General features: G+C 41.8%; 3 protein-coding genes across 3 annotated transcripts in view; all 3 read right to left on the bottom strand.

The window, feature by feature from the left end:
• pigg (phosphatidylinositol glycan anchor biosynthesis class G (EMM blood group)) overlaps nt 1-2,337 on the bottom strand; it is an 88,587-nt gene extending 86,250 nt beyond the window's left edge. Inside the window, exons 1-2 of the mRNA XM_080466115.1 lie at nt 1,899-2,337; nt 1,029-1,234 (exon numbers count right to left, since the gene is read on the bottom strand). Of these exons, the coding sequence (XP_080322241.1) occupies nt 1,029-1,234; nt 1,899-2,052 (360 nt within the window). The 5' untranslated portion in view covers nt 2,053-2,337. The remainder of the gene's footprint in view (nt 1-1,028; nt 1,235-1,898) is intronic.
• A 3,281-nt stretch (nt 2,338-5,618) lies between these two features.
• Nucleotides 5,619-15,299, bottom strand: guf1 (GTP binding elongation factor GUF1). The gene is made up of 17 exons (XM_080464921.1): nt 14,918-15,299; nt 14,585-14,696; nt 13,188-13,336; nt 12,941-13,021; nt 12,789-12,866; nt 12,627-12,710; nt 12,484-12,548; nt 12,187-12,390; nt 10,488-10,627; nt 10,255-10,378; nt 9,124-9,256; nt 8,473-8,616; nt 8,076-8,209; nt 7,806-7,907; nt 6,121-6,240; nt 5,994-6,030; nt 5,619-5,899 (listed from the first exon to the last, which is right to left on the bottom strand). Exons 1-17 carry the CDS (start codon nt 15,065-15,067, stop codon nt 5,765-5,767), a joined length of 1,992 nt encoding a protein of 663 aa, XP_080321047.1. The 5' UTR covers nt 15,068-15,299; the 3' UTR covers nt 5,619-5,764.
• A 7,801-nt stretch (nt 15,300-23,100) lies between these two features.
• The window catches only part of gabra2b (gamma-aminobutyric acid type A receptor subunit alpha2b), a gene marked incomplete at both ends in the record, with an annotated part of 40,392 nt that continues 38,682 nt past the window's right edge, over nt 23,101-24,810 (bottom strand). The window contains one exon of the mRNA XM_080466049.1: nt 23,101-23,409. Within this exon, the coding sequence (XP_080322175.1) occupies nt 23,101-23,409 (309 nt within the window). The remainder of the gene's footprint in view (nt 23,410-24,810) is intronic.

Here is a 24,810-nt window from a genome sequence, read left to right as displayed (position 1 = left end):
GTCTCATCCTCCCACAGATTAAAAACTCCTGCTAAAGTTCATTGTAGATGTATTTTTACTATAACTATGAAGTAAAATGATTGCATACAACTGATCTATGTGTATAAAGTCAGATTTAAGGACACATTAAAAAATATAACGACCTGTTTTAACAACTTATGTGTGCGGTAGGATGGATGGGTCATATAGAATATAAATAGACGACTCACTACAATAAAAATATGGTTCATGGGCTAAAACCTGCCTGCCAGAAGATCCAATCTGGTCCAGCAAATTAGAAGTACCAAGAAAAAATAACTTTAAATTTTCAACTGGATTAACAGCTCACAGAGAAGCAACGGTATACTATCAGGCTACATTTGGAAAAGCTTTGGAAATCATGTGTCCTGAGAAGCAACACACTTCAGTTAACATTAACCTGAAGAAAATACACTTGCATCCAGGACTTCATTTATCTCTGCAGATTTAGACGTCCAAAATGAGGACGCAGCAATTTGTTGCACTTCCAGTACACACATACTTTAGATAAAATATTATCTAAGAATTGCATAATGTTAAAATTGTAGTTATTTGTTTGTACTTCTTTCAACTGAAAAAGTATAGATTTATTCAATGTTATGCCTTGTGCATATTAATAATCAATATTTTACTCCTTGATATTTTAAAATTCTATTCTAGTAATATTCGATTTTGTGTGGTGTAATTGTAAAGAATATCCATCTGGGATTAATCAAGTATTACATTTCTATTCTCTTCTAAAACAAATGAGGATATATTTAGACGTGTGGTTGTTTATAGATTAATATGCTGTCATTTCACTGGTCCTGCCCACTCCAGATTAATTTGGAGTGTATGTTTTATATATTGGAATGTATTTTTGGGCTGTATTTAGGCAAAACTAACATGAGTTTGACATCCCTGTATGTTCCCATAATCCACATACTCTGACAGTTATGTACGTAGTAAACAGATTCAGGTGGAGTGAGGGGGTCAGCTTGCAGTTAATCCTTCGCATCAGGACACGTTACCTTGATCCTCGGCATGGTGACTGTAGGGGGTCGTGCCTTGGCCACAAAGCTCTGCGACGAGCCCTTCTCCACCAGGTGTCTGGTGTAGGGCATGTACATGCGACCACTGGGTCCGAACACAAAGTCCTCCCTGAGGGCGTCCACCAACATGATGACCACCCTCTTGAACAGGGGCTGGGGGGGGCGGGATGCGTTGGGGGCGCTGCCTGTGAATGCAGGAGTGTGTGTTAGGAGTGGGGAAGAGGAGAAGAGGGGCAGATGATCCTGGGTGACGGGCAGATTATGCTATGAGACGGGCAGATGAGGGGCAGATGATGTTGTGAGAGGGACAGGTGAGGGGAAGATGCTGTGAGACGAACAGGTGAGGGGCAGATAATTCTGTAAGGGGGCAGATTATGGTGTGAGAGGGGAAGATGATGCTGTCTGAGGGGCAGATAAGGGGCAGATGATGCTGCGAGAGGGTAAGATGATGCTGTGAGAGGGGCAGATGAGCGGCAGATGATGCTGTGAGAGGGGCAGATAAGGGGCAGATGATGCTGTGAGAGGGTAAGATGATGCTGTGTGAGGGGAAGATGAGGGGCAGATGATGCTGTGTGAGGGGCAGATGATGTTGTGAGAGGAACAGATGATACTGTGTGAGGGGCAGATGATGCTGTGAGAAGAGCAGATGAGGGGCAGATGATACTGTGTGAGGGTAAGATGATACTGTGTGAGGGTAAGATGAGGGGCAGATAATTCTGTAAGGGGACAGATTATGTTGGGAGAATGTAAGATGGGGGGCAGATGATGCTGTGAGGGGGGCAGATAAGGGGCAGATGATGCTGTGAGAGGAGCAGATGAGGGATAGATAATGATGCTGTGTGTTCTCACCTGTCAGCGGCTCCGCGGGCTGATCCGACAGCTTGCTCTTGGACGAGAACGAGGACTTGACAGGTACAGGGAAGAAACCCCGCAGAAAGAGGGCGATCCCAACCACCTCGAATATCAAAATAAGCGAGGCGAAGACAGACGAGCGGACCTTCATGGTGTTTTACCGGCGGACGCTTTAAGAAAAGAAGAAACTCAACATAGTAAGTTGTTCGCAAACAACCGACGAGATGTTTTGTACTCCGTTCACACGGATAACAACTCTAGGTGGAGTCCATGACGCCTCGTTTCAGATGGACACTCTGGGAGAAGACCTGGTTGACACCAACTAGTCTCGGTACGCAGCTATTTTTGTCCGTAATAAGGAATAAACACAATGTTAGCAGGTGGCGCGCTAACCATTCATAGCTACTTCCTTGTTGTGAGACCGCAGCTACGGGTCGGGGGAAAGGCCAAAATTGAGCGATGCGCGTTTTATCACCAACAAAACGCAATTTCTAAGCTAAATTATGAATGAAATACGTTACATGCAGAGAAGGAAAGAGTACCGTAAGCTTATTAGATTCAAGTATAACCAATTTTACATCACTTGGATTTGGATTACTCTCAATGACAAAATGTCTAAGTATTGACTAATGTTTATTAACATGCCGCAATTCAATTCACTTGAATAGAAATGTATGTTTAACCAGACTATTTAAACAAACAAATAGTGTTTTGAATATTGTTTCCCACTCAGTTCAATTTCATAGCTTACTTCTAGTAAGTAGTTCTTCACATTTCAAATTTTACAATTTTACATTTACAACTAACTGGCTAACTAACTAACTAATCATACTTTATTAATAGCTTTGTGGATTTTCTTTTCCACATTTATCCATCGTATTTCTAGGATGTAGTGTACGGCAGGGGAGTTGATTGGAGTCAATGGTCATGCTCAGAGACCCACAACACATTTAGTACTGATATTAGTCCACTTCCTTCATCAACTTCCATAAAGTTTTTTCTTTTTCCTTTTTTGACCATACAGTTTGTCAGGTGCAAATGGCATCATCTGATAATCTTCATTTAATTTAATTTATTTGTTTATTTGGACCGGACAGTGCATATTAATGTACAAGCCATCTCTTCAAGAGGTTACTGTAAATATGCCAGATTTAGCACAAAGCTCATTTCCATCCATTGTCCCACATAAAACCACACAAGGTTACAAACATATAAAAACAATTAATGTGAATAATTAATGTGCTTCATTTTAAAAAGCCGATATATAAGCCATTGTGCCAAACCTATATCTGAATCTAAGTAAGACTTCTTCTAAATGGGAAGGAAAAATATTTCTTACCATGGAGAATGCAGTATCGACATGGCATTACAACACTATAAATACAACACTGGTGAAGTACAACAGGTAGGCTGAATCTGCTCTGAGATTAAACACTGGATGTCTTTGAGAGAAGGGTGAGCAATGAAATTCTCTGTGTCATACACAGTTCCTGTCACCCCTTGCACAAATCCAAGTGAGAATTCAGAGCGTGCGCAGAAAAAGATCCATCGCCTGAAGGTGCGGGGCAGATCGCCACAGGACAGCTCTTCTCCCTGTGGCTATTGGACTCTTCAACAATCCCCTAAGAGCCGAGGACACCCCCTATGTGACTACTTTCTTCCTATACAATAGTCTAGCTCACTAGTAATTGACAACATTCTGGTATTTCCCGTAGAATTGTTCACTTTGTTATATTCATTGTGTATTTTTGTTGTGCTGTATTGTCACCTTGAGCTTGTCATTGTATATTGATTTTCTATGGGATTGAATAGATCTGAAGAAAAGACTAGTCTAAGCTCGTTTTTTGAATTAACCATTGAAAAGTTCAGAAATTATAGTGGGGGAATCACTAATTGTAGTGTAAATGCAATATATTACTATTATATTGATAGCTGTATAAATAAACGGGGGGAAAAAATACATTTTACTTTTCCATTTCATGAAAGGCAGCAAGATAATTCTATATGTTCGCATTAAAATATTATGTAAATCTATCATCTGCATGGTTAGGATGTTGTTATTCATCATGTTTCCACTGGAAACATGATGAATAACAACATCATAACCATAGAATAACAACAAATAGAATCTTTGATCAGCATGTAAATACTTGTTAAATCCAGAGTGTTCTTTTTGAGAAGTGGTTTTACAACTTGTGCTTGGGGGGAATCCCCCTGAAACACATCAGAAATATGTTAAAGTTTTAGAAAGGAGTGTTTCAGTATAAGTACAAATATTTCAGTTTTGAAAACAGATTTTTTTTTGTAAGTGTAACAAACAAAAATGCTTCAATGTCACTTTTAATTCCAACAAGTGGTGCTGAGTGTTAGAAACGGCCGTCTGCACGGAGCAGAAGGTGGAGGATACATTTCTTCTGCAGAATAAAAACAAACATGCCAGCAGAAATGACCTGCGCATAAATGTCATTTTGCCCGCTAGAGAATCAGTCGGTACCAAGAGTTTTACTTCATAAGTTCATCTCAAAATGAAGCTTTTCATTTCCTTCATAAATGTCAGAAACAACAGTATTAGCTTTGTTTAATTGTTTTTTTGAGACTGGTTTCTGAAATGTCAGATTAAAATACTGACTCCGTCCATCTTCTGGAATATTTTCTTTAATTCCACGTCTTCTCGAGGGGCTCCAGTCGATCCCAGCTGACTATAAAGTAAACTATGACTATATCCTCAAAATGAATTCAAGGACAACCGTATAATCCTACATTTCCTTTTCAAGTTACTTTTAGATTTAAGATGGATTATTATTTCTTTAAACACAATGAAGAACATTTACACCATGATGTAATTCTAAACCCATAACAATAGGGTGAATAACCAAATCACAATTTTATAATTTTTAATTTTATAAGAAAATCCAGTTTGATCACAATAAACCTTGAACGGGCAAAGTATGAAATGCTGCTGAGTCAGCTCTGAATATTTTTGAAATCACTAAAACATTAAAAACAACTGTAAATATGCAGATTTTCAGGGCCTTTCTTCAGTTTTAGTGGGAGAAGTGGCTGTAAAACCACCCACGAAGACAATGGATGTTGTGTTAACTCAGGCTCATTACAGTTCAGGTTTAATCCATTGTCCTGATTAATGTGCTGGAGAGTCTGTGTTATTGAGCTTTTCTTCATATGGCCTGATTGACAAAGGACACCAATCCTGCACGTTTTTACTCAAATCCAAGCCAGAGGGGCTCTGAGTTTTTGGATGCATTACACTCTGCTGAGGTACAACCTGTCAAAAAAAAAGTGTCCACCTCTTTTTCATTGCAGCAAAATGCCACTTAGTCCCTGAATCAGATTTGCTTTAATTTGCCAGGACAGCACTCAGGGACAATGAGATCCTTTCATTAAGCAGCTCCGACTGTGGGGGACGCTCTGCAGCTCTGCATGATTTAAACCTGACATTAATGGGACCTGAAGCTGATGAAGTCTGATTGGAAATTATCCGGCGAGGGAATTAATTTCCGCTCTGCTGTGGCGGTGTGTTTGAGCTGCTGCTGCCCCCTAGTGGAGAGGTCCCAGACAACACCATGTTGACCAGTGGCCTCACGTTGGGATGTCAAGTCGCATTTCTAATTGGTCAAGTTCTGTTCTGGTCAGCAAACTTTGTAAGCAACACAGAAAGCTAAAATCCCATTTACTGAGTGAAGGAAATCATAAACATATATGTAAATAAAACATGTTCCCTTCCGCTCACACATGATGTGGACGTCAGAAGAATTGTTCTTAACACTTTATTCAGCGAGAATCTAGCAGAATCTGTACATTATTATTTAAAACATACTTTAATATTACTTTGATAGTGCCACAGTTCATTTGTCTTTCCTCTTCAGGACATTTATAAAAGCATCTTTGGGAACGTCGATGTTTCCGATCCGCCTCATCTTCTTTTTACCTTCGGCCTGTTTCTTCAGCAGCTTCATCTTCCGCGTTATATCACCTCCGTACTGTGAGACAAACAGAACACAGCTGAAGTTAGACTTCTATGTTAGATTTTGACCGCAGATGATTTAAAAGAGAGAACAAATAAAACCGACTTACACATTTTGCCAGAACATTCTTCCTATAGGCTTTTATCCTGGAAGAACCAAACAGCTTGTAAATTCCTGAATTTTCCTCTTCCCGCAAATGAACACACGCACTAGCTCAGTTCACAGTTTGTACGTACGTTTCTCTGGCAAGGATTTTGCTTCCGATGGCAGCCTGCACGGCGATCTCAAACATCTGTCTGGGGATGGAGTCTTTGAGGCGCTCGCACATGGCTTTCCCCGCCCTGTACGCTCGATCGCTGTCAGGGAGACACAGGAAAACACAGCTGCTCTCACATGTGGACAAACTCAAGAATAGATCATGACTGACGCCAACATTAGAGTGAAACTAAAGCCAACCAGAGACAACCAAAAGATGAAATGCTTTCAGAAAAAGAACCATTTTTTAAGTGACATTAAAAGAGTTCAACTTTCTCAACAAGTGAATGACAAGTCGCTTCGAGAGTTCAGCCTGGATTCAAGCTCAGTTAATGGATACTTATATTTATCAACAATTCCTTTGGTCTAAGTTTTGAAACGTGAGGATCGATGAAGCCTTCACCACTCCAGGAAATGAAATCAGACGACACTGCCGTGGTCTGACTCCCGACCGTGAAATGTTTGTCTGTTTGGTGCTTTTGGAGGACGGCGTTGCAGAGTCAGAAACACAACCCAGAAAGTCATCGGTACAAGAGCTACGAGTCCATGCACATCCAGATTGTCACTGAGTGACTGTTGACCTGGACATTAATGTTTCAATCTCCATCACATGCAATCCTGTTTATAATGTCATATGTGTTCAATTGTCTAATTTTGTTTTACACTTTACATCAATATATTTATATCATGTGTTGTGGTGAGCATCTTGGGGGAGGTTCTCACATCAGAATGCAGTCGGGGGGCGGTGACGGATGGGGGCGTGTGAGGAGCTTAATGCGCCTGGTTCTGAAAGAGGCCACCTCTGGTGAAGCGGAGTACCCTTAAATCACTGAGCACTGCACCGGCTCTGGTGACGACGACATTAAACACAGGTCTGCTTGTGCGCCATCGCCTCTCCTCCGCTAAGTTACTCCGTCACCTTGCCGCAGACAGAACCAAGTCTTTGTCCGCAGTGTAAAGTCGTGTCAACGCCGACTGCCAAGAGGCCAATTTTCTAATGTTATCCATAGCGTTGAATACATTTCATGCTCCACGGGCTCGGCATAATTACAACAATAATGAAGGACCACAGACTGTAACCTTGACAGCTACAATAACAGTTAATCTGCTGTGACACCGGAAAGAAAACGCTGCTTCGCTGCAGCACCACAGTCTACACAAGAGCATCAGGATCAATCGGGGGGGGGAATTGGAAGCACACTTTTTATGTCATGCACTTCGAGAAAAAAGTCCAAATGTTAAGAAGAAAGTGTAAAAGTACACTCTGGAGCATCACTAATACCTCTCCGTACACCTCTTCCAAGCTTGTGCGGTCTATTTGAACAGTTTTATCACAGTGTCTTCAAAGTCCTACTACTGAGCACTACAATGTGTCTGTAAGCTAAAAGAGAAATTCTGAAGCAGAGTTTCACCAGTTCATCAAACTGCCTGCGAGGTATTCTATAGAAGCAGTCATATGCGCTGGCTATTGTAATGCCAAAAGGTCGAACTCATGCTCGGCATTGTATTTCGACTTTTTCCTCAAAGTGCACGATGAAAGAAAATCTACTTCCCATCATTTCTTTCCTCATGAATGGCCCTAATGCGCTTCTGCACGCCTCCCGAGACACTCACACACAAAAGCAATCACCCTTCACTGTGCAGCCGGCGTGGTTTGTAAATATACCTGTGCACGATTGTGGTGAGTTCCTCCACAGAGCGCCCGTTCAGCAGGATATCCATTTTCACCAGGTCTGCAGTCTGGTAGCCGGTGTTCTCATAATCAAAGCTGCGCACGAGAAAAGCACGTGAGATGATGTTGGGAGTTTTGAAAAAGCAAGTAGATGCACAATGCTCCAAAAGGTTAAATACACACAGAGATGATTAAAAAGCTCCCAACCAAATCCCTGAAAGCCATGTCGTGCATGTTAAGAATGAAATCAGAATTAAAGTTTACCTGGCGTATCCCGAGGACATGGATTTGAGCACGTCGTAGAAATCCACAACGATTTCGTTCAAAGGGAAGAGATATTTCATCATGACCCGCTGGTCATCAATGTAGATCATGTTCTTCTGGACCCCCCTGCGATTCTGCAACAATCATCCATCAGTCACCCATTGTGTCAGTGACGGAGGGAAACTGTGTGGAGAGACTCCTGCTATGGTAAGTTACTCCATCCAGAAACAGCTGGGTGTCCTCGTTGACATTAAGCGAAGATACACAGAAAGCCGAGGGTAAGAAATGATATCAACGTGAAAGGAAGTTGGAATACATGGTTAAAACCCGTGAACGTGCAGGGAGAACATGCAAACTCCACATGGTCGGATTCAATGGATGGACGGATTCTCCTTACCAAGCAGAGCGTCATAATCTTCCCAGTGTAGGTGTCCGGAGCGAGAACGGTGCCCAGCACCATGGGCTCCAGGTACTCCGACACCAGCGATCTGTCTGGGAACTGAGTGGGGTTCACGATGGTGATCTGCTCACTGCCGTGCTCCTGGGAGGAGAAGAGAAACCACGTGACACGTGGACCAGGATGGAACAGTAAAGAACCTCAAAAAGCAGTGGAGTGAAACAAAGCAACTTCAACAAATCTTCACCTATTTACACTTTGAAATTTAAAATTTGTAATGGATGGATGGATGGATGGATGGATGGATGGATGGATGGATGGATGGATGATGGCGTAAAAGAGAATTAAAGTTTCTGGGTGTTCCAGATTAGTTCTGGGTATATTTGAGTTTGTATAGATGGTTTTCTTTCTTTTCTCTTTTGTAGTTATCTATGACTTGTGTGTGTGTTTTGGACATGTCTGAAATAAATTAATATAAAGAAATTAAATTAAATGGTATGATATATGATGTGATTTTACCCTACAGGATACTGGGAAAAGTATTTTCCCCTGACCTTGACACACTGGAAACCTGGGACACTTGCAGCTCCCGATTCCTTCTTATTTCACAGGAAAGCCAGCCAGAGCAAACAGCCAGGATGGAGCTCTTACCTTGATGAGTTTGGCGGAGGAGAGGACGGCCTTGTAGGGCACGGTGGGCGCCGTAACTATGACGGAGGCGTTGTACTCCTGCTCCAGCCTCTGATTGAACACCTCCATATGGAGAAGACCCAGGAAACCCAGTCTGTGGGGGGAGGGACGGAGGGAGGACAGGTGCGCTCCAGGTTTACCACCCATCTCCATTTTAATCACAAAGAGTCTATTTGGAAAAGGTCCAACGGCCACCGAGCCTCATCGATAGTCTTTTACTTCCAAAACAATATGAAGCACCGCCAATGACAACATCAAACCGACATTATCTGGACTCCATTTATGACCTGTGATGATAAATAAAGTCTCATTTGGCCGTCGCTACGGGATGAAATGAGCTCCAAACGAAGTTAGAATTTACATGACGAGTGCTTGAAGGTTGCACATTATAAAATTAAAAAATCCAGAAATCAGGCCCATAAAACAAAACACTTCTCGTACTATACGTATTACATCATTAGAAGCACTTGAACTATTGTCATTTTTAGTGATATTTCATGTTAATGTCGCGGTTTGCACTCTCAGAGCGAGAAAATACAACAATCCTGTGTGGAGTTTGCATGTCACCTCCTTCAACTTCATCCAAAAACAAGCCTGTCGGGCTAAATATTGTTTCTAAATTGTGTTTAAATGTGTGTTTCCTCCACAATCAGTGACGTGTGACTACCTGTGAACTTGGTGTGAAAGATTAAATAATAAATGGATTAATTCCATCTATTTTTTTCATCCCATCCTGCCCTGACCTGATGAAGTACAATTACTGTCCAGATAAACAGACCTGAGTTTGTTTTGTCTTGCAGATGAACTATAATGTTGGACTGAGCCGTTTTGGGCTATAACTATGGGAGGCAACAAATTCACAGATTTAAGAGTTTGTGGGTAAATGTGGCAGTGACTGGCATTGTATGGATTAAACGTAGCACGTTGCATTTTGTAAAAGTCTAACATTATATTCTAGTGGAAGATTAAGGCCAACAAATCTCTCAATCCAGGTAAATTCAAACTACAAGATTTAGTTTTCTGCCGTGATCTTTCTTCCCCAGCTCGGTCTTTTCGTTTCTTTAAATGACGGTGCAAAGCGTTGCCGCTGACCTCCAGCCTGCTCCCAGGGCCAGACTGCTGTCTCTCTGCACCGTGACGCTTGAGTCATTCAGGGTCAGCCTTTCGATGGCGCTGCGAAGGCCGGGATACTCCGACTGGTCCACTGGATACATGCCTGAGGAAGAAGGGAGAGAAATGATTTCAGATCAGCTTGCGACAGAGATCTCGGAGCATCGTTTCCATCTGGAAGCAGGAAGAAGCCAGAAGGCGAGGGAATGTCTCACCAGCGAACACCATGGCTTTGGCAGGTTTGAAGCCCGGCAGAGCCTCCACCGGCTGCTCCTGGAGGTAGAGTGTGTCACCGATCTGAGCTTCTTTCACATCCTTCATCCCAGCGATGATGTAGCCCACTTGGCCTGCGAACCTGCACAACAGCCAGAGTCAGAAACACGACAGTCACGCGGCGATAATCTGCGTGTCGACAGTCTTCAGTCATCCAGGTCAGGTTATATCTGAATGCGTCTAAACACAAAGACTGTCCAGTTTCCTACAAGTTAACTCGATAATCACCACAGTCATCCAAGAAGAAACATGTATGAGTTCAATAAATTCATGAATGAACACGTGCTCACACGTGACATTATGATGGTGAGACGGCAAATATGAACTTACCGACCACTTCATTGGTTAGAACTAGACAATCTAATGTGACCAAGCCCATTTACTGCTTGTATTAAAATAATCATGTTCACTTGATATCAAACATAAAGCCTGTGGGCCAAACGCCGTCGACAAGAGGCTCCAATCCAAACCAGCAAGCAAACTGTAAAAAGCATCGACTTTTTAAACAGAGTTTTCTTAAGAGTCTCTGATGAAAGCTCCGAGTCATGCTGTCAGGGTGAGTTTGAAAAAACATATAGAACGGAACAGCTTTAGAAGAAGTTTTTTGGACATTTCATCATATTTTGCACCAAAATGTATCAATAAAATTGGCTTTATTTTGAGTTTGCAGTCACTCTGGGAGTGATTGACCTATTCCAAAATGTATAGTCAACGCCACAACAAAGAAAAACTCCAGACTGTGAATTTAAAGGTGTTTATGGTCATATTTCACAGATCCAACCCTTTTGAGATGAAGTTTTTATATGTTGCCTGAATTATACGTAAATAAAGATTGACTGATTTTTAATAGCAGTAGTCAGTAACGTGTCCACGTCTAAAAAAAACAGCTTGATCGTCTTCAAGCCAACGTGGAATAGCAGCGACTTTGAAGGCTGCACAATACTGAATTAATTTATTTGTAATATCAACATTGTAGATTTACTGAACTGCAATAAACTAGGATTCTATGAATGGCGCAATCATGCGTGTCAACATATTTGGCCAATGAGAAGGAGCTCCAGTACACTGGGTGACCTCCCACTGTGTAAATATGCTTGACTGAGGTCACAAACATGTGCAGAAAATACCTAAAGCAAAGAAAAGACCTCACAGCTGGTGTAAATTAAAGCAGGGATGGGCAATGAAAAATTAGTCGTGACATAAAGTTACTTCAGTTTTGTTCAGTACGTATTATTTTTGAATAAAAATGTTTTTTTACACAATTGATATTAAAGTTTGTTGCTCTCTCATCAACACTCAAGATTATCACATGCTCACTTGATATCACAATAACCTTAAACTTTATACAATATCACCATGTCAATTTTTACTTAGACTGCAATTTTTTACTCCAATACTTTATCTTTACCTTCACCGCACACTGTGCAATGTCACCACTCTGTCCATTCTGCTCTTTTAATTGCCGCTTCAATATTTTCTGATTCTTCAGCTCTAATTGCTTTTATTGAAAAATGTACGTTTTCTTTGTAGTTTTTGACGTGTTAAAACGCCGTATTAGACTGTGTGATCTACAAATCCCCGTAAAGTGATGCTTGTCAGTCGGGGTTCGACGCAGCTGAAAGCAGGAAGAATTGAGCTCACAGCCGCTGTGTCGGGTGCTCATCTGGCCGCAGGAGGCCCAGCTCGTTGACCTCGTAGGTTTTGCCGAGATGCGCCGACACGATTTTGTCCCCCTTTCTGACCCGACCTCCGCACACAGCGATGTTTGCCACCACTCCTCGGTAGTGATCGAAATTGGAGTCAAACACCAGGGCTTTAAAGGGGTCATCGGGACTCGCCACGGGCCTGGGGAGACAAAAAGCAACAAGAGGACCGAGACAGCTTCAGCCTCTGACCACAGCAGACGTGTTCTGGAGGAAGATATAAAAGTCATCTTACGGGGGAATCCTGTCCACCACCGCCTGGAGGACTTGTTCCACGTTTGTTCCCAGCTTAGCTGAAATCTGAAGCCGCAGATGGTCACTCCTCAGAAATGTGTTCATAATGACCTAAGAAAGCAGCCTGTGTGTGTTCCGTCTCACCCTGAGGCACTCTTCACGAGGGATATCAAACACCTTTTCAATCTGGGCCTCGGCTCGCTCTGGGTCAGCATTTTTCAGATCAATCTGAGGAGAGAAGGAGTTACAACCTGGCGTGGGTCGGGAGAGACGAGCTCAGGCGGGGTTAGGTGGATCCGGCGGCACCTTGTTGATGACGGGAATGATCGCCAGCTGGGCTTCGAAAGCCAGGTAGAAGTTTGCCACCGTTTGAGCCTGAATGCCCTTCAAATGACAAGCAGACGTTAGCGGCGCCATCACATGCAGCAATACCTGACGGAGAAAAGGCAGACTGGTACCTGATTGGCGTCGACGATCAGCAGGACGCCTTGACATGCGGAGATTGAACGGGACACCTCATAACTGAAGTCGACGTGACCCTGCAGGGAGGGAAAACACCAGCGTCCACCAGTTTCATCAAACAAATGAGCGAGCAGGTCGGACTCTGCGGCCTTCATACAATTCTATAACCAGTAACTAAACGATTAAATATAACTTCATGATGCATTTAACTCTCTGAACAGTGGAGAAGAGCTGGCGGCGTACCGGCGTGTCGATGAGGTTCAGGAGGTACTGCTCTCCCTGGTAGCTGTAGAACAGCGAGGCCGTCTGAGCCTTCACCGTTATCCCGCGCTCACGCTCCACCTGCAGCTTGTCCAGCACCTGCTTGTTCTTCTCCGTCTTTGCAATGGCGCCTGTTGATCATGTCAAAAGAAGAAGACAGACATCTGGCAACTGCAGTATATTGTGCTCTCCCTTTTCACTTTATGAGAAACCCTGTTAAGACTACTAGTTAAGGCAAATCAGCCAATGATAAGACTCTGGGTGTGGCGGACTGACAGCTGACAATTTACTAGTGCCAGGCGGTCTGGTGGAGCAGCTCACAAACTGCTGACCTAGTTGGATCTACATCTCTAATGACTGCAGAGAAAAGATCCAGTGAGCGGGAACTGTCTATCTGGCTGAAGCCAGAGGGGAATGGGTAAACTGGTTCACTATTGGTTACAACCAAAGTATGCAGAAGAGCATCTCAACACATTGAACTTTGAAGCTGATGATCCAGAGCAAGGCGTCCTAAATGAAGTGTCTGGTGAGAGTGTAATGACATTGTTGTGGCAGGTATGACACATGTAGTTACATTGTGGGAGCTGGTGATGACTACATGGTGACGATATGAGGCAAAGGGAGGACGAATCATTTGGTCTGAACTTCGTGACATGAGGGGGAAACTACTGTAGCAGCTTTTCCTTTCCCCTTTCGCCACAAACAAATTAAATAAGTTTGCAACTCCTGCTTTTAACTCACATTGGCAACATGATTGTGCAGCATTTAATACATCACGTAATGTGTGACTCAATCACAACATCTGCTGGTCAAAAGACACATTTTGAACAAGAACAATGGCTACTATGTAACAGCACTGTCACCAGGTAAAGCAACTGGAACTGGAACGAGGGTGCCAAAGGGCAGGGGGCGTGGCCAGAGTCATCCCTCTATAACATCAGCTGATATAAATATACATCATCCATCACCATCGGATGACATTTCTGAATAGGTCGGGAGAACAGCATTGAAACATGTCAAACGGTATGTTGAAAAAAGCCTCCTTGCCTGAAGAAGAAAAGAGAATATTTATGAGAGCAAACACGTGTCAGGATGTGGTGCTATTGTGACATTTCATTTGCCAGTTGTGGAACTCTTCCTGACTATAGAGAGGATCATCACTGCACTGGACTGTGTATGTGTGAGACATTCGTCACACATCGTAAGGTGGACTACTGTCCTCACTTTATTGCAAAAGACAAGAATTTAATAGCATTATGGGACTGTTATTAACAAAAATAATATATCTAGCAATCCCAGTTGTGAAAGGATTTGCACAAGATTTTGATCTGTATTAGAAGAAAGAGTCCTCCTCCAGTGTCGGTAGTGACTTTACCTACCAGTCAGTTCCAGCAGCCTGTCAGCCAAAGTGCTTTTTCCATGGTCTATATGGGCGATGATGCAGAAATTCCTGATTCTGTCCACAGGGAACTTAGACAGGTCAACATACTCCTTAAAAGCAAAAAAGACAAAAAATTAATTTAATAAATAAAGAGAGAGAGCGAGAGAGAGAGAGGCACTCAACAAGTCCTGAAGCCACATCACACCTGGTTCAGTGGTTTCGTCTATAGGGACACATATAAAGGGACAATCTGAATGTATATAAAACAGATTTTTTTTTTTTTTTTTTTATGAATGGGAACCAGATTACACAGGTATCATCTCCATGTTACCTTCTCGGGCTGGCTGCTCATCCTCCTGACGCTGCTGGAGATCACAGGCAGGGTTTTCATCCAGCGGTGTCTCAGCACAAAGTCCCCGCTCTGTATTTTCCTCCTGCACATTTTGAACCGTAACACTCTCCTCAGCAGAGAAACAGACATGTTTGCTCATGCAGCAGCACTGGACGGTGGGTGAAGGTTGGCCAGCAGCAGCCAGCCGCGGAGTAATTTCACCAACCTATCATAGCAAAAACAACACCGGGACTGGGACAGGAGCAGACCGCTAGAAGGATTTCCTGAACACAAAACACGCGTAACTTAAACACAAATACACCAGTAGTACCCTGCTACATGACTTCTCAGGGGGCTGACATTTTGGTGACATGTTAGCCGTGTGGTATTCTGGGAAATGTGGTTTCGTGGGTAAAGTCAGAGATGATGGACTACAACAAGATAATGCCCGGCAATGACTTCCGGTTTCGTTCGCAATATTTTTTATTTTTTTGACTAAAGTTAAAATTTGAAATTAGATCACAATAGTGCTAAACTCAGAACTCAATTTTTACTCATCATGCATGACGACAGATTTTGTGTATCCACATGACAATTAATATTTATCACAATGCACTATGCAATAGTCGAACTTCTTTTTATTTGAATTTGTTTATTGTTTTTTTCTCTTTTTGAAAAAACACACACACCTCAACAAAACAAAACAAAGCACATCTAGCAAAATAACAGTGAGCACATAGATGACATTGAATAAAGCAGTCTCTTCATACAGACACATACACATTGATTCACAACAGTGTTGTAAATTTCCCATTAGCTCATTCCTCTGAGAAATTATAGCTCAATATCAAGCACATTTCCTCTGCTTTCATTATAAAATCTTCTCCTAGCCACAAATCATATGTGAGTACTCTATCCAGTTTCCACATTTGCAAAATTAACCCTAAAAGTGATCCTAAATTGCCAGTAAGTGACTATGTGTGTGTGTGTGTGTGTGTGTGTGTGTGTGTGTGTGTGTGTGTGTGTGTGTGTGTGTGTGTGTGTGTGTGTGTGTGTGTGTGTGTGTGTGTGTGTGTGTGTGTGTGTGTGTGTGCTCATTGTTAGTTGTCACTGGCTCTAGTGCCTGGGACAGAGAACTCTGTAAAGCACCATATAAACACATGTAATTGCATAAGTACAAAATAAAGTATCCAAATAGACATAAAATATCTAAGTTGAGCAGTTTAATGGAGGGCATCATCACATCTCGCTACTATCTTTGGAAGCATCTTTCAGCAGGAAGTCCCGCCCACTCAGTCTGTCAGATGGAGGATAAAAATGGATATCAGTTGCTATGACGACGAAGCAGCCTCCTGCACAAGAATAGATTACTGTTTCTAGTCTTTGTGCAACCAGAGATAATAAGCTTCTATTAGCCTCCGTTTCTGCCTGTCATGTGTCTATATTGTGAGATTTTGAATCCAAAGTCAGAATCTTTATTTTGATTCAGGAGATTCTGTCCGCCCGGCACACGCCGGTGTTTGAAAACGCCTAACAGGTCACCATCGCATCTCATGTGAAGCCAGTGCCTCATTCCTCAAGGATCCGGTTGTTCTTCATTTAGAAAAAAAAAGCTTTATTTTCTGAGCTTTCAGGAATCAAAAGTTGATGAGTGGGTGGAAACAGAGAGCGGACACATTGTAACATACTGCTAAATGATCATAATACAGATCAAATGAGAGTGGTGCAAAATGATAAATAATAATGGCAGACATGGCTTTTAAAAACGATCTGAGGAATCTGAAAAAATCCTGAAAACTCTTTCTGATTCAAGTTTAATCACCATGCAAACATCTCACCTTCACACAGTTCAGAGCCGAACACACTCAGGTGTTTATCTTCATCTTTCTCATGTACAAAACACACTTTGTTGTCACAGGAGGTTTCCAAAAGCTGAGTCGGGCTCAGGTGCGACTGACTTCTTCAAGGCAGATGCCATAAAAGAGGTCACCAACTGGGTCTTGGAAAGGGATCACTTCGCTGTGACGCTGTGACACGTCAAAACGCCCATCATGTGCTGCGTCGACATGTCGTTAGTGAGAGTTGAGAGAACAGCCAATGTCTCTGGGCAAAGAACAAGCATGGCAACATGACAGAAAAACTAATGGCAGTCACTCAGTCCACCTAAGATGCTTTGTATTGCATGTAGATACCAGCCAGGAGTGTTTCTCCACACTTTGCAGAGGGCCCATTTAGGGAGATTCCCAACGTGACGTTGCAGTTCGAGGACGTTTGAAGTTGTCTTGTTGATATTGATAAGGACCAAATATTGGCCTTCTGGGAGATTCTACACAGCGAACAACCAGTAGGAGGTCCTGTTAGGTCCTGATACATTGTCACTGCAAACAGTGTCCCAGTCAAGCCCTTCCATCATTTTGTTGTTGCTATGGACCGATGTCTGTCCTCTCTGGGGGCCCTTTCCAGCTGGGGGCCTTTTGGCAATTCACCGTGGACCTCAGTAATTTTCAGTTACTCATACGATAGCAGTAATTAGTAATAGAAAGGTGATTCCACTATATCTGCAGAATAATGTTTCATTACGAGCATGATAACTCCACTACTTCAGTATTTAAAGCAGGAACTAGTAAATAAAACCTTAAACAAGTTATTTTATTTACTTGATGAATACCTACACTACTGTGTATGGATCTATCTTTCATTTTAATCAAGTACTTTTGAGTTAATCAATAACTATACCTGTAATCTCATAGTAATATTCAGTTACTAGTAAAGTGACTTCACTACTGCAATTGGTAAAAACTCTCAACATAACTGGTTAAATACTTCCAGCACTGTTTATTTGTGCGTCTAACTGTAATCAAGTAGTACTTTTAGGTTATAAAAAGTAACCACGACTATTTGAAGAAGCAAATAGTAACTCACTGCAATCAAGTGAGAATCTTTAGTTACCACTACAGTAGTTAATGTAGTAACTAGTGAATAAATCAGTAACTGTGTCCTACTTTCAGTTACTTGTAAAACAACTCCACCACTAGTTATATAAATATTGCTGTTATCAAATATGACTTTTTGGTCGCTAAAAAGTAAGTCCAATACTATTCAAAGCAATTACTAGTACTGTATCTACAACTACAGTTACTAGCAAAGTAAACAGACACAGCGCATTATCTTTTAAAGGTACAGACACAGAAATAGCCTGTTCTCGGTTGAGCTAACTAGAGAGACTTGTAGACTGGCTGGTATGACTGGATTGGAGGCAAAACACTTTGAATACAATGTTGTTTAACCTCTGAGGCTTATGTGAAATTGTTGAAAAACTGTATTACAGGACCTTTAAAACTGTAAGTGACATGTTGCAGTCAGGGCAACATAGTTATTGGCGCTCTCGCCTCACAGAGAGACGGTCGTGGGTTCAAGAGTGACCCTTTCCGTGTGGAGTTTGCACGCTCTCCCCATGTGTGCGTGGGTTTCCTCCCACTGTCCAAAAACATGCATGTGAGGTAATTGGTGATGCTAAATTGCCCTTCGGGACCAAAGCAACCAGAGCAGGCTGGGATTGGCTCCGGCTCTGAACTGGATAAGTGGGATAGAAGATGGATGGATGGATGTAGATCTATGGATGGATGTTGGACATTGCAGTGATCTGAGCAGCATCGCTGAGCTCTTTGATGGCCACTGTTTACACAGTCTGCTCTCTTTGTGTCTGAGTCCGGATGAACCAGCAAGGAGAAGCTTAACTCTGGAGGTACGTGATCTGGAAAAAAACTCTGAATGCTCCAAACCGACAATCGTCTCACAACAACAGAAACAAACTGCAAATGATCCTCAATTATGAAGATTAGTGGACATGTATGTAAGCATCTCGGCGGTGCTGTCCTCCCACCTCACGTCCCCCAGCGTTGATCCCTGTCAGGCCTCTGAACACGCAGGGGGGAGCAGGATGGGCTGTGGATGGAGGGGCCGGGGACAGGAAATGCAACTTCAGCGAGCTCTGCTGCCCAGCTCAGCGCCACGGGGCTTTTCTGCGGGTTTTACCCACACGCTGGTGATGATAGTCCCTGGCAGTCGGCCTCGCCCCGCTGAGGAAGCCGAGCCGCCTCACTCGAGCCCCCATGAGCTACTGAGCTGTTGTTAACCGTGGACTGGAGTCCTATTGACATGCAGCTCATGGACGCAGAGAAGCTCTCACGTCAAGGGTTACACTTGTGTAGCTTTACTCCTTGAATGCTCAATGCGGGTCTGAAAAATAACCGTAAAACACCTTAAAAGAGCATTTAGTTATTTATTTGTCTGTTCTATCATGGTTATTGCAATTTTGACCCTGAGATGGGAGAGAAAGGTTGATAAAGAGGCAGAATTGTACCTCAGTTCTGTTAGATAAATCAGATCTATTTGGAAATATGTGTTAGGAGATAAAAATGTGTCTTTTAAGCCTTTTTTTTATATTTGTGAGGTGTACACACTATGGCAGAATGAAATGACTGAAAGTCAATAGAAAAGCAATAAAAATGGACTTTCTCATGAAATTGTTGTGCATAAACTACCTTTATGGAAACAATGGCTGCAAAATATTGGATAAACCTGCAATAAAAACAAGCACAAACATCCTTCCTCCGAATAACAATGCTCTTTCTCTCACCTCTGATTCACACCAGCTGGGATTCCTTACATTTGTTTGTGCTTCAAAAGTGTTCACTCTGTAATCTATTTTAAAAATCATTTTTCAACAATTCATTTGCATTATCTTCAGCATCCAAAAACATGACAACAAACTGCAAATAAAGAATCAAAATCATGTGTTTTTTTTTATTAGAAACTGTGCACTGAACCGAGCATCCACCTTTGTGAACAATCATTTTATCTGGAATGTTTTAAGTTCTACCAGGACGTTGGAGAAAATGTGAATTATACCCGACGACATAAGAAAGAAAAAGTACAAAATAAACTCCTAGATTTAGTCCCCATGCAAAGTTTAAGTCAACATACAAACCCAGTTTAAAATGAAGCTCAAACATTGATGTGAAGAAAGATCGCTTCATTACGAAGGTACCAAACGTGACTGCTGATATGGGGCTGAACGGGAGTTTTCTTACACAATATGATGCCATGAGGACAGCGACTTTGAGGATAACTTGAAAAAAAAAAAACCTAAACAAACCGCTGTGATTCAAGAAGTCTGATGTTTTAACAATTTGTTTCCTGTCACCCCTTACAGACCTGCCTATAGATGAAAGTCACCACTGAAGGAGTTTTCATAATTTAAACTTTAATTTAAAAAAACAAACAAAAAATCAACAGGCCCACTGCTGCAATTGTCTTCCTTTCAAATCTGTAATTATTTCAGAAACTCCCAGGATTATGAATTATGAAACGCTATGTGTTGATAACGAGAGAAATAAATGTGTCCACACTGTCTTGTGGAGTTCTTGCATTCTGAACGAGCTCGTTCACAAGTGAAAATGTATCATCTCTGAGTTTTTGTTTCAGAGACGTTTCCCTTTCATACGGCAAAGTTTTGAAAATGATGCCCATTTACACAAAAATGTGTCGTTTTCATATTGGGCCACTAGTGGGTGCTGCTGTTTGTTTTTGCAATGAAACCACACACATTCACTCAGAGAACGATACGCTATGAAGGCGTACACAGACCTTCGTATGGACAGACGACCAAGTTGCTATTACGGTGTCCCAGGAGACATGGACTGGGAGTCATGACCCTCTGGAAGTTATTGTCCATCTACTCCCTCACGTACGGAAGAAATATCTACTACAATAGCAGCATTTCAAACAAGTTACGTTTTCAAAAAATTCCACTATGGAAGCCGTTTTCAGAAACTTGTGTTCTCGGTGTAAATGGACATCCAAAACACAATGAAAGCTTTCCATTTTCACTGAGCGATGTGTGAGTTTGCATTACACAGCAACATAATGAGCACATAAACTTTAATATTGATGAGATATAAATATACAGTAGAAATTAAAATGGAGCTTGTGATTGTGAAACAGTGCACTCTTGTATTTTTTCTACCCTCTTCTGATTCAAATGAACATCTTAAACACCGGTTAATGATAAAATGATGACCACCCGTCCAATATTGTGTTTGATCCCAGTATTGTTCCCCATACAAAACAAATCAATGAGACATGACTATGTTGTCTTTTCCCACCTGGTACCATTTGTGACAGAACTGGAATGTCCCACAAGAGATGCCAACTCGTTCACAATTTAGTCCTCATCAACGTTCTCAAATCCTCACGCTCGTCCATCATTCCATCACTTTCAGGGCAAAGCGTTTACGTCCCAACAACTGACAGGTGCCTTAATACAGAGATAATCAATAATTATGTCTAAGTTCAGGAGGCTGCGTCCTTTGAAGGACTCCAGTCTGTGGAGGACGAGTCCTCAGAAGCTTCAAGGTAAAGCAAAATGAGGTCTCCAGTCTTTGTGGGTCTAAAAACGTGTACAGTTGAAGAACGTGGGCAGGAACCGGCCCAGAAGAGGCTCTTTGACACTTTTACTGGAGGAGATTGAGATACATCCTTTTGCAGCAGTTATATCACAAACAGGCAGGTTTATCTTCAATTTGATTGAGTTTAAAGTCAATATGACTCCCAGAATCATACAGATCACATTTAGTCTTCTGTGATGTCCAGTCAGGGATGTTTTTTTTAAGTCATGTAAAAGTATTATTACCCAGTGCTATGAATCTTGGGAAATAAGGAGCTGAGAAGGAGAGACTACTTGTTTCAATCATTCAATGTTTTTTCAATTCATTGGGTTTTGATTTTTAAGGAAGGATGAAGCCCTGGATCGGAACTCAGATCATGGTATGGATTTCCCTTCCGGGTGGTCATAATATTATGGCTGATCAGTTTATGTCACGTCGCTTCTATTCAGTTTATTTCCTCCCACTGCTAATTGGAATTTCCTACTTACAACCGTTAAAGAGAATTATTAGCAGCTTTGTTTACCTTCTTATTTACTTTCATTCAGAGATGGATTTTTTATTTTTTATTTTTTTTATAAAAGCTTTGCTGTGACTCATCTGGGGCCAAACGACTGACAGACAAAGTTCGCCACCAAGAAACCGCTTGAGTCCCTGATAGTTTCCTTGCGAGTCGGTGGAGACCAAAGAGGAGCTAAAAACAGTAAAATATCAGATTGACACTATTAACGTGAGCAGAATGAATGATAATGTTACTCCATATCTGCTGGTGTTTGCTATAAATTAAAAAGTGAACCCATATAAATATTACATAAGGTGTTGCTTCGTCAGGTCCGTATGTCTCATTATGCCAGATGCCTCTACTAACGACACTATCGATGCTCATAACAACTCAAGTGAAAAGACCACACCCCCTAGCTATTATTTAACACAAATGCTACGTTTAAGGGTTATAAAGTCCAAAATGACCCACATTACACGTGTACAAACTTTGAAAAATATGCATCTTTTTGTCATTCTGTAGATAATTTTGTAAAACTGTGAGAAGGACACAGTGTCACGCGCACATTTTTGCTCATTTTCACAGCCTTTTTGCCTCGGGGGTGTAAATCTGGAGGTCAGTGCAGCCCCATACCTGTAGTCAAAAGAGAGTAAAACAAGTTTCACACGGCAACAATATAATACAAGTGTGTTTTTGCATCGGCTTGGACAGAAAGAAAAGAAGAGTCGGACCACTATTGTGTGGACGGGAAAGAAAGAAAAAAAAAATAAGTCTCTTTCACGCAAACCCAAAAATATATATATACAGTATATATATATATACACATTATATATATACTGTGATATCAACGAAGTGGGAATTACCAGTAAAATCCAACACACTTAGAAGTAATCGTAAATAAAATGTATGTGATAATGTTTATGTGTTTACTCTTCATTGGATTCGTATGTACAGTGGCCACATACTGTAACTGGAAACATACTTTAAAGGAAATATGCACTCTAATCAAAGTAACCGCACGATATGTCACCATGAAACCATGAATATAAATATACATACACATTTACAAAAGCCAAGCTTTTCAAAAGTGCTGCAGACAGTGTAGAAAACAGGCGGAGATAGAGGATCACACTGCAATCCAGGACTTCACTCTGCAAAGGTATGTGTGTACACAGTTGCTGGAGGTATTTGGTTCGTCACGCGGCCCCTGGACCAGGAGCCATCAAGGCTGGTCTCTAATTGGAGGGGACCATGTCCTTTATAACGGGTTCTCTGTTTAAGTAAGTGGCCCAGTAGACGAGGTTGAAGCTGCCAAAGAGGACCGGGAACAAAATCCGTGACATCCTGTCAATTTTGCTGACGCTGTTGAACGTCTTCTTGCTCTCCGGGGCCTTTCCGTCCACTTTGGGCTTGTTGGGCTCTGTAATGCCGCCTTTGGCGATAGTTGGAAGAGTGCTGGAGTCCTTGGTGATATTAGGCGCGTAGTTGGCTACCGCGACAGCGTAGGCGTTATTCTTCTTCACGATGGACGCCCTCTCTTTTTTCTGTTGAGAGACCAGAGAGGATCAGGTGCGGTGCAGAAGCAATCTGTCTGGTTGTCACCTATCCATGAATTTAAAATGCATGGAAATGAAGATGGCTGCGGATGAAGTCGGGTAATGGATCAAGTACTTTTTGTCAGACTAAAAGCCGGTACATGTCGAATAAGTCAGCACTTTGTGAAGATTCACAGAAAATTCTGAGCTTTTCAACACTTCCAAGGATGTTCACAGATTACGAAACAAAGGTGAAAGTTGACCAAACCAAACACAGCGTGTACTGTAGATTATTCAGGTTATTTAAACGCTGAAACTCTGTTTCTAGGAATAAATGCTGGCACTTGAAAGTTGTTACCATAAATTGTTTAATTGATTTGACTAATACTCCAAAGAGTGCCCTCTAGTGGGTGTTGTATTTATGACTGGAACAATAAAGAAGACCAATATAAGGACAAGATGGTTGTAAGTCACCGAGTGGGAAAACCAGAATACACTTTCCAGAATCGAAGGCAGATGTGGAGCTCATTGGTTTGATTTTGAAGACTCCTGTCTTCGTATGATAGTGACAACCTCTCCCAGCAAAGATGGTTGAAACCACAGTTCTCGGTAGCATTGACCATGTACGTAATGTCTGAAGTGACTCAGCAGCAAAAGTGTCACAATGTTAGAGAATTCCCATGAAGTTCAACGGAAACATTTTGACTCTACAGACTGGGTTGAAGATACTGTATATGTCTCATGTGTGGTTACACTCAGCAGATCAATAGCTCAAGATTTAATGATTTACAAAAGCCTTTCACACAATATTCTGCTGTATTAGTAGTCAACAGACATTGAAAAAGACAGATGTAATCCAAAAAGTAAAAATATTCCATGAAAATAGCAGTGCAGTGTATTTATTTTTTGGTTGCTTTGTTTGAGTCCCATCTCCACCGGCAGCATTTTGAGGCTTAAATACTTTGCTTCATGCTACAATAAGGTTTTATATACTTTTCCCCCCCGGATCAATAAACAGTGTAAAGCAGCCAGATTGCATGTCATACATGCACTCATGTTCCTATGTGCAGAGGCGGAACTGGACCGACTGAATTTATAAAAGCTAAATGTATCACTCTTATATTAACTGGAACATTATTTGGCTCATTGGCAATTTCAAATTTCACTCTCCTTCATTTATATTCTTCACTGATGCATTGACTTTCACAGTTTGTCATTTTAATGTGTCTGTTTGCTAATTACTCCTCCAAACACGTTGCAGCACTTTGGCTCCATTTGTGGCGGGTTGCAGGATCCATTATCGCTGTTTCCCTCCGCTTTGCACAATCGCCTGCTTTAAAGCGCCGTCGTCCTCCACGTACAGTACAATGCCAATGAATTCGCCCTGAAAATGGAGCCTGTCAGAAGACA

This window comes from Lipophrys pholis (genome assembly GCF_963383615.2).
Source record: "Lipophrys pholis genome assembly, chromosome: 6".
NCBI lineage: Eukaryota > Metazoa > Chordata > Actinopteri > Blenniiformes > Blenniidae > Lipophrys > Lipophrys pholis.
Note: the sequence above shows the minus strand (reverse complement) of the source record. Positions and strands in the feature narration are given on the sequence as shown.

Bases quoted from the DNA above. Each gene is read 5' to 3' on its own strand.
- guf1 (XM_080464921.1), bottom strand. From the start codon at position 15,067: ATGTCTGTTTCTCTGCTGAGGAGAGTGTTACGGTTCAAAATGTGCAGG. The intron at 13,022-13,187 runs GTACGCCGCCAG...CCCTCCCTGCAG, and splicing joins TGAACCTCATCGACACGCCG to GGTCACGTCGACTTCAGTTA. The intron at 12,391-12,483 runs GTAAGATGACTT...TTGTCTCCCCAG, and splicing joins GTGGTGGACAGGATTCCCCC to GCCCGTGGCGAGTCCCGATG.